General features: G+C 41.2%; 1 protein-coding gene across 1 annotated transcript in view; it reads left to right on the forward strand.

The window, feature by feature from the left end:
* TDRD9 (tudor domain containing 9) overlaps positions 1-9,964 on the forward strand; it is a 126,854-nt gene that overhangs the window by 26,176 nt on the left and 90,714 nt on the right. The window contains exons 3-4 of the mRNA XM_025391938.1: positions 6,710-6,807; positions 8,974-9,195. Coding sequence (XP_025247723.1) covers positions 6,710-6,807; positions 8,974-9,195 — 320 coding nt within the window. The remainder of the gene's footprint in view (positions 1-6,709; positions 6,808-8,973; positions 9,196-9,964) is intronic.

Raw genomic sequence — 9,964 nt, forward strand, 5'->3', positions numbered from 1 at the left:
ATAAAAATCATGTGTGCAGAGGCGTTGTGCTGGGAGGAAGCCTGGTATTCCAGCCCTGAAAGGGGGGCCAGTGCTGCTAGGGAGTAAACAGTGGGTGTGGGTGGCAGAGGCAGAGTGAGACCCTTTCTCAAAAAAATAAATAAATAAAAATGAAAGAAATGTAGTATTTTAGTTATAGTAGGGAATCCTTACTACTCGCTAATTAGTGATTTTTTTTGGGATGAATGTATGGTAGGTTGTAAAATGTTGATTTTTTTCTGTTTTGAATGTGGTTCCTAAATAGTCTGTTCTTTGGAAGACTAATAATGGTCTCTTACCTTCCTATTAATTAAAACTACTTTTTTTTTTACAATAAAGAAATTAAAATGAAATTTTAAATAATGCAGAAATGTATAAAATAAAAAAGTAAAAGGTCCTTCTTAAATTCCCAGTTCCCAAGAGTACAACTGTTCAGAGTTCACAGTTAGTTACTTTCTGTGAGCATGAAATTTTTTCTGAGCAAATTGTCTTACTAGCACCAGACCCTATTCATGTGATAGAAGTTATCTTTTGATTTTTTTTGCTTTATGAGAGGTCATCTGTCATAGATTTCTGCTAGTTCAGTTGAGAAGCTCTGCCTCCTGTCCTGCCATCCTGTGTATGTGTGCTCAGAGTTGGGCACAAGTGTGGGTTCAAGTAACACTTTCTTTTTTAGCCTTTTAAAAAGTATGAAATACAGTCGATACATAATAGTGGATTAATCCTTATCATTCTTGGGATTGATTTGGGCTTCCTGACTATACCAATTGGTATCTTTTAATGAGTCCAGGAAAATTCCGAGCCATCATCTATGGCCCACTCTTTCATTTAGTTTTGTGTTTTTCATTTGTTTGGTCACTATGCTCTATTTTGGTTAATTTCTGCTACATCTGTCACTTTAAGGTAAAAGCAGCCTTTGGTTCTTTGCCTCCTTTCCTGTGTTCTTGCCTCATCATAGGCTTTGGCCTGATGTTTCCTTGCTATTTCATCAGCCCTTTGGTGCTTTTAAGGAGAGGTTTGTGTATTTCATCTAACATCTTTAGTTGACCTCAGGAAGGAGATTTGTCTGAACAACCCAGTGTATTAACAGAAGTGAGCATTCATAATGTGTGTTATCTCTGGTCCAGTTTCTACTTATGCTAAGAAAAGTGCAAAGTTGTATGTATAAGAATGTTTATTGAATTGTTGCTTACCTATGGGAAGTCTTAAGAATCTCTTAAATGACAGTGAACAAGAGGATTGGTGACTTTGGTCTTTTGTACAAAGGAAGAGTACTTTGCAGCTTTGGTGGTATTAAGTAGCCATATGTGTTATTGTGGAAAGAGAGCCATCATCTGATACTTCTGTTTGGAAAGCACATTAGTTAGTTTATAGATGACTCTGTGTGATGTGATCCTTCTTGTCACACTCACGTACTGGCCCGGGGGCACAGGCAGGAGCTGGCACACCTTGCAGGCTGGGCCTGTAGCGTGCCAGATGGATTACCACTCTTTAGGACTAGCTAGATTACAAATGAATGCCTGTAACTCAGAGTGTCTGCTCTCATACTTTTAAGTTCATATGTGAAACTCTCTTTGCTTTCTTTATGCATGGTATCATAATATATTTGGGGCAATCAGATCAACTATGGCTTTGGCTACTTATGGAGGTTTTGGCTGCTTAGCCACTGACATTTATCAAGGTGTGTTCCAGGGGCTGTATGAGACAACGAGAATTTGACAAGTAAAAAAGACTTTTAACTCTGATCATCTCTGATCATTATAGAGATGATCATTTAATCATCCAGTTACACAAATAAATACTTTTTGGAAATAAGTTCTTTGAAAGGCAGCTGTATGGGGGCATAAAACAAGGATTTGACTTGGGCTGTGGTGTCAGGAAAGTAACAGTTGGGCTTAGATCTGAAGGATGAGTGAACCTTACCGAGGCAGTGTTGGGGTGCTGGGAGGGAAGTGTGTGCAGAGGCCTTGTGCTGAAAGGAAGCCTGGTATTCCAGCCCTGAGAGAGGGGCCGGTGCTGCTAGGCAGTAGACAGTGGGTGTGGGAGGGCTGGGCAGGGTCAGCTGGAGGTTAATAGCCTCCTAAAGAGGTCTATGTTCTAATCCGCAGGACCTGTCAATATGTCACCTTCATGGTAAAGGGGTCTTTGCAGATATAAGTTAAGGATCTTGAGATGGCAAGATTTTCCAGGTGGGCCCAATGTCATCACAGGGTTTTTCCTAGTGGGAAGCAGGAAGATCAGTCAGTAGTAGATGTGACAACAGAAGCCATAGGTTGGAGTGATGCAGGGAAGAGGCCATGAGCCAATGCAGGCAGCTTCTCCAGGCTGATAAGGCAAGGAAATAGATTCTTCCTTACAGAGCCTCCGGAAGGATCCAGCAGCCCTGCCAACACCTTGTCCTTCACATCTTTGAACCTCTGCTTCCAGAACTGTAAGAGAATCAATGCATGTTTTAAGCCACTAAGTTTGAGGTAAAACGTGACAGCAGCAGTGGAAAACTAACACACTTGTATGGGATGAGGTTGGATGAGATAGGCAAGACTAGTAACAGGGCCTATGGGCTGTAACTAAGAGTTTTAGTCTTAATACTCAGAGCAGTGGGAAGCTATGAAAGGTTCCATGCTTTTCTTGGGATGACTGTGAAGGGAGGAAGTGGGTGTCGTGTGTTTAGATTTGTGTTTTACAAGAAATACTTTGGTCATATTTTTGAGAATTGATTGGAGGGGGCCAGAGTGGACCTGAGGAGAACTGGAGGCATTGTCCTAGTCCAGGTGAGACTTGATGGTGTCTTTGACAGGGGATGGCAGTGGAGGAGTAGGGCCAGTTGAGGGACAAACCGGACAGAAATTGGTGATGCCTTGGACACAGGGTGAAGGAGGGGGCCACAGGAGGCAGAGGGGTGCTGTCCACTTTTTTTTCCTTGAGATGAGATCTCGCTATGTTGCCCAGGCAGGCCTTGAACTCTTAGGCTCAAGTGATCCTGCAACCTCAGCTTCCTGAATAGCTGGGACTATAAAGGTGTCACCATCATGTCTGCTAAATGTTTTGAAGTGTTGAAGTGCCTCTGGAGCATTGAAGAAGTGAGGTCAGGTTATCGCGCGTGTGTGTGTGTGTACACACACACACACACACACACACACACAAAGCTATTTCTATTTCTATTAAAACCATGAGATTACACTGATGCCTCTAATTCTAGTCCAGTGCCACAGGTTTCAACATGAACATTTTGTTATATCCAGTTATAAAATAATTTGATTCAAAACACTTTTGATTTTGGTCTGATACAGGTGTTATTTCACTTATAAGTATTAAAAATTATTTCTAAATAGAAATCCAAGGATACCCATTCAGTGAATTTCTATAGATTACATTAGAATCATTTTACATAAAAATTAATCATTTTTTGAAAACTGAGATTGATTTGCATTGATAAATGAAATCTTTCCTAACAATGTGAGCCTGGTTCTAGATTGTCGACTCCTGAAGGGTTCTGTTGCTTTTACATGACAATTTGAATTTGACCTGGGATAGAGTCTTTAGATTGTAGTTAAATTTCACAGTGCTGCCTCCTTTTAAATGTGGTGATATATTTAGTGGCTGTTTGCATCCTCCTTTTAGCTTTTCTTCTAGTTTTAAGAGAATGGCCTATGTGGAATGTCTAATAACTGAAAGGGAAACTTTATTCTTTCAAGTTAATTTTGTATTCAGAATACTAGTCCATACTCAGAAAAAGTCATATATAATTATCTATTTTGAAGATTTAATTTTATGGTCAAATCAGTAATGCAGTAATTAAAATTATTTTCTGTAATACATAGTGTGTAGATTTTAAGATAAGTCTTAAGTTCACCATATGAGCTGACATAATACTTATCAGTTAAAATTCCTTACATACAGTTTAGAACCTCTAAGTGCTGAACTTTTTGGTTAGATTTCATATTTGGTTGATGATGATATAGTGGAGTGTCTTAGTGAAGAGAACTAGCAATTTTTATGGCTTCCAATTTTTCCCAGTTCATGTAAAATATTTTGTTGTTAATCATGTAGGATAAAGAGATAGCAAGAAAATAAGAATAGTCAATTTTAAGATTGAGCTATTTCTCATGCCATTTTTGGATTTTTGCTTTGTCATGTGTAGTTTGTTGATTTGCCTTAAATTATCCACCATGGTTTTCCTTCTTATTCTGTTGCTGATGCAAAGGTGCAAAAACCACACAGCTGTGAACATTTCTGTTGTTTGGTTTCCTGTCTGCCCTTTGGCAGTGTACACGGAGGCAGGACTTGATTTGTGCTGGGTCTGCTTCAGCCAGTGACCTAAAAACGTCAGCTTGTGTTTTGCGTTACATGGAGAAGGGGCTATCATATAGACAGTACTGTTAAGACTTCTGGAATTTTTTCTTGTAAAATTTCTGTCTTTAAGTAGCAACCTTCAAAATGCATGTAATCAAGTAATGTAAGCCAATATTGTCAAAGTAACAGGGCTTGTTTAGCAGCATGTGAGCCAGGGCTTGAAGTCTTCTAGCAAAACGAATGTGGCTGCAGCCTTTTTCGTCTTTCTAAAAGAGTCTTTGTCACCTTCTTTCCCCTTTGAATAGCTCTTCCTCAGCTTCTTACTCCCACCCTGTTCCTCACTATAATACTTGCCTCTCCCTCTGTCTGTATGCTGCGTCTGGGCTCAGGGGCTTCTTTCTCTCAGTCCAATTCACAAGGGTCATGTGGATTCTCTTCCCCTTCTTTTATTATGTTCAAGGCCTAGGTATGCTAACTGGGAAAACAAGAAGGCATCAGTAATTATCATAGCACTGAGAAGAGTAATGGAAGTAAAGTGAGACTTGACAATCGAAAGAAAATCCCTGTGTTAGTGAACTTGGCAATCACTAGTGAGGCTGATTAGAAGATTAAAAAGCCATAGGTGGGGTGTGGTGGCTCACGCCTGTACTCCCACCAATTTGGGAGTCCGAGGTCAGGAGTTCGAGACCAGCCTGACCAACATGGTGAAACCCCATCTCTACTAAAAATACAAAAATTAGCTGGGCTTGATGGTGGGCACCTGTAATCCCAGCACATGGAGGCTGAGGCAGGAGATTCGCTTGAACCCAGGAGGCAGAGGTTGCAGTGAGCCGAGTTTGCGCCACTGCATTCCAGCCTGGGCAACAGAGCAAGACTCTGTCTAAAAAAAAAAAAAAAAAAAAAAAGGCCATATTGACAGGACTTAGCTTTCCCAAGTTAGGGGTCACTAATGTTTTAGGAAGAACACTGCTGCTCACAAAGAAGCTATTTTTGCTTTGAGAAAGTATGACAGATCTGGCTCCTGTTTATATAATTGAGAACAGGGACCACATAACTTTGATTAAAATGTGGGAAAATAGCCACATTTTAATTATGTATTATTAGACCAATTATGAAAATTGGAATATATGTAGGGAAAAGATGTAGGAAAGCAAGAGAGAAGCCTGGTTGTGTGTTTTATTAGGAAAGGCCGAGGGTGACGCAGCAGGAGATGCTGGTCAGAAACCAGGGGCTGATAGGAAGGGAAGGTGAGCTGTGGGCGGGGGAATGAGTGTGGTGCTAAACTTGGCTAAGAGTTTATTTTGGAAGTAAAACTTATTTCTCAGCAAAAGTTTGTCTTCTGTGAGTTTTGATGATTTGTCAGTTTGTCAAGTGATGACCAGAGGTCTAGAATTTGCAGTGCAGCCAGAGAGCAGGGCATATGTTTACAAGAGGGCAGAAGAGTGTGCCTTGTCAGAACTCTGTATCATGCATCCTGAGCAGAGGCAAGCTGCCCCCTTTCCTGATACCTGTATTTCATACATTGTTTGATTTATTTATTGCTACCACTGATGTATTTTAGTAGCAGGGAATGCACACTTAAATTGATGCATTCTGTTGAAATTTCAAGGGAAAGTTTTCTCTTTAACTGTTTTGGTACCATTGAATCAGCAATGAGTGCATGTTTTACAGGCCTATTTTAGAAGGTAGTGCTGAGCTTGCAATGTTGATGGCTGTGATGGAGGGATGGAATGTTCTCAGTTTGCTTTTAGACAAGATTAATAGTGGACTACTAAGAGAAGTTTCTTAAGAAATTAAACATTTTATTTTAGGTTCAGGGGTACATGTTCAGATTTGTTACAAGGGTGTATTGGGTGATGCTGAGGTTTGGGCTTCCGTTGATCCCATCACCTGGATAGTGAACATAGTACCCAATAGGAAGTTTTTCAGCCCTCGCCTCTCCCTCCCTCTTCCTCTTGGAGTCCTTAGTGGCTGTTGTTTCCATGTTTATGTTCATGTGTACCCAAGGTTTAGCTCCCAGTTGTGAGAACATGTGATATTTGGTTTTCTGTTTCTGTGTTAATTTGCTTAGGATGATGGCCTCCAGTTGCATCCGTATTGCTTGCTGCAACGGACATGATTTCATTCTTTTTTATGGGTGCATAGTATTCCATGGTGTATATATATATACCATGTTTTCTTTATCCAGTTCACCATTGATGAATACCTATGTTCATTCCATGTCTTTGGTATTGCCCTGATGGCAGTTTTAACCTGTAGAAAATGTATTTTTGTATTTGATTGTGTGTGTATGATATGTGTATGTGTGTATGCTGTATATATAGATTAGATAGAACATTGAGTTATCTTTTTCCAGATAAGAAATGGCATTATATTTGTTTGTTTTGACTTAATCCAGGTCCAAGGCCATCTTTGGCTAAATTAAGCAATGTGACGTGCATCCCAGGGACAACTTATAAATATCCTGATTTGCCTATAAGTCGATATAAGGAAGAGGTAAAATTGTTTTGTTATACTATAATTTTGCTGCTTGAATACATGTCTGAGGCCCAATACTTTTGGTTTCTAATTTGAAAGTTACCAGTTGCCAGGTGAACACTTCTGTGGTATACAAGGCTCTGTGGTGGATAAGAGGAGGGTGTGTTCAGGGCTACCTGGAGATGATTTTGTGTAGTAGCCATATCGATGGCTTTTCTTTTGATCTGTACTTTAATTTATTTAGTCTTCACCTGAGTACATTTCCTAACATTTAGTTTATCTAGTCTTTCCTTCCATGAAATATCTGTAAGTAAACACTTCATCTTCCCCAGGAGAACTTCTTGTTTAAAGAAACTCACTGCTAAATGTTTTTATGAAGCAAGTGACATACCCTAGCATTTCCATTGGGTTTTCTTTACAGCGTTGGCTCTACCTGTCGATTAATGTAATCAATCATTAACATACCATTGTATTAACAATGCCAGGCAGATGTAGCAGTAGGATGATTAAGTTCCTAATTACTTATGTGTTATTAAGCATGGTTAAAAGTAAGCGTATTGAAACCTTTATTAACTAGACTTTTGGAAAAAGCAGTTATAGATAAAACTAGAAATGTTTCAAATTTAATTTTTACTTTGCTTTAGAGTAAATCATTTAACTAAAAATTAGAAGCCAGTATTCAAATTAATTTGTATTCCCTGACCATATCAATTGTTAGAAGGATAAGAGTTTAAATAAGTTTAGAGTGGAGGTGGGGGAGTTCTGGAGGAGGAATTTGAGTGGAGTTTTAAAAATGCTGCATATAATCTGTAAGTGGAAAAGTGGAAGTTATTTGTTTCCAGGTATGTCTGGAGGTGGGAGGATCACTTGAGGCCAGGAGTTCCAGACCAGCCTGGGGCAACACAGCAAGACCTCATCTCTACAAAACATACCCCCCAAAATTAGCGGAATATGGTGGCACGTGCCTGTGGTCCTGGCTTGGGATGCTGAGGCGACAGGATGGCTTGAGCTTAGGAGGTCAAAGCTGCAGTGAGCCATGATTGTGCCACTTCACTCCAGCCTGGGTGACAGAGCTAGAACCTGTGTCTAAAAATAAATAAATAGATATTTAATAGATAAAAATATGTCTGAAGAATTTAAGATGACATTTTAAAATCACTTGAATGTAGTAACAGCTCTTTTTTTCATGTTCAGTAGAATTATGTGCAGATTCATTACAAAATGTTAAAATAATAGAAACTTGGTAAGAACCATAGAAATCTAATTTTACATTTTCATTTTTACAGAAACAATTGAGACCCAGGAAGCTGGAGTTAACCTGGCCTGGTTTTTCCACAGCTATCACTAGTTACTGGGTTTGTTTGTTTGTTTGTTTGTTTGTTTTGAGATAGAATCTTGCCCTGTCGCCAGGCTGGAGTGCAGTGGCACGATCTTGGCTCGCTGCAACCTCTGCCTCCTGGCTTCAGGCAATTCTCCTGCTTCAGCCTCCTGAGTAGCTGGGGCTACAGGTGTGCGCCACAACACCCATCTAATTTTTGTAATTTTAGTAGAGACGAGGTTTCGCCATGTTGGCCAGAATGGTCTCAATCTCTTGACCTCGTGATCTGCCTGCCTCAGCCTCCCAGAGTGCTGGGATTGCGGGATTGCAGGTGTGAGCAACCGTGCCCAGCCACCAATTACTGTTAAATAGGTAGTAGAGTTGCATTTAAGTGTGGCAACTGTCACCTCTTTGCTCTCTTGTGTTGTGTTTAGAATGGTTAATTAATAACTTTAGGGCTGGGCACAGTGGCTCACACCTGTAATCCCAGCAATTTGGGAGGCTGAGGTGGGCGGATCACTTGAGGTCAGGAGTTTGAGACCAGCCTGGCCAACATGGTGAAATAAACCCTGTCTCCACCAGAAATACAAGAATTAACTGGGTGTGGTGGTACATGCCTGTAGTCCTAGCTACTTGAGAGGCCGAGGCATGAGAATCGTTTGAACCCAGGAGACAGAGGTTGCAGTGACCCCAGATTGCGCCCCTGCATTCCAGGCTGGGCAATAGAGCGAGACTTCATCTCAAAACAAAACAAAACAAAAACTTTTAAGATGAAAGAAAAATAAATCCTGAAAGACTTCCTAATATAGGTGATACTTTACACTGACGTTTTGTGCTGATTTTGAAAGAATTTTTTAAACTTCTAGGTTGTGTCTTTGATAGAAAGTAATTCTGTGGTGATTATACATGGGGCCACGGGAAGCGGTAAAAGCACTCAGCTCCCCCAGTATATCTTGGACCACTACGTTCAGCGCTCCGCCTACTGCAGCATTGTGGTCACCCAGCCCCGGAAGATAGGGGCAAGCAGCATCGCCAGGTGGATCAGTAAAGAGCGTGCCTGGACCCTGGGGGGTGTGGTGGGCTACCAGGTGAGACCGGGAGGGATGGAGGGACTAAGAGAGCCAGCTATCTCTCTATTTCTTAATTTCGTTAAGTTTTTTTCTGTGTAAGTTGATAGTATGTGACCATTTTCTGCTGAAAATTAGTGGTGTCTCATGCGTGTAATCCCAGCACTTCGGGAGGCTGAGGCGGGCGGATCACATTAGGTTGGGAGTTTGAGAGCAGCCTGGCCAACGTGGTGAAACTCCGTCTCTACTAAAAATACAAAAATTAGCCGGGTGTGGTGGCACATGCCTGTAGTCCCAGCTACTCGGGAGGCTGAGGCAGGAGAATTGCTTGAACCCAGGAAGTGGAGGTTGCAGTGAGCCAAGTTCGCACCCCTGCACTCCAGCCTGGGTAGCAGAGTGAGACTCTGTCTCAAAAAACAAAACAAAACAAAACAAAAAAACCAGTTGCTTATAGAAGAGAACTGTGGCATAGTTTTAAAAAGCAGTGAAACAGGCCGGGCGCGGTGGCTCACGCCTGTAATCCCAGCACTTTGGGAGGCCGAGGAAGGCGGATCATGAGGTCAGGAGATCGAGATCATCCTGGCTAATACGGTGAAACCCCGTCTCTACTAAAAATACAAAAAATTAGCCGGGCGCCTGTAGTCCCAGCTACTCGGAGGCTGAGGCAGGAGAATGGCGTGAACCCGGGAGGCGGAGCTTGCAGTGAGCCAAGATCGCGCCACTGCACTTCAGCCTGGGCGACAGAGCGAGACTTTGTCTCAAAAAAAAAAAAAAAAAAAAAAAAAAAAAA

The sequence above is a fragment of the Theropithecus gelada genome, chromosome 7b (assembly GCF_003255815.1).
Source record: "Theropithecus gelada isolate Dixy chromosome 7b, Tgel_1.0, whole genome shotgun sequence".
Lineage (NCBI taxonomy): Eukaryota > Metazoa > Chordata > Mammalia > Primates > Cercopithecidae > Theropithecus > Theropithecus gelada.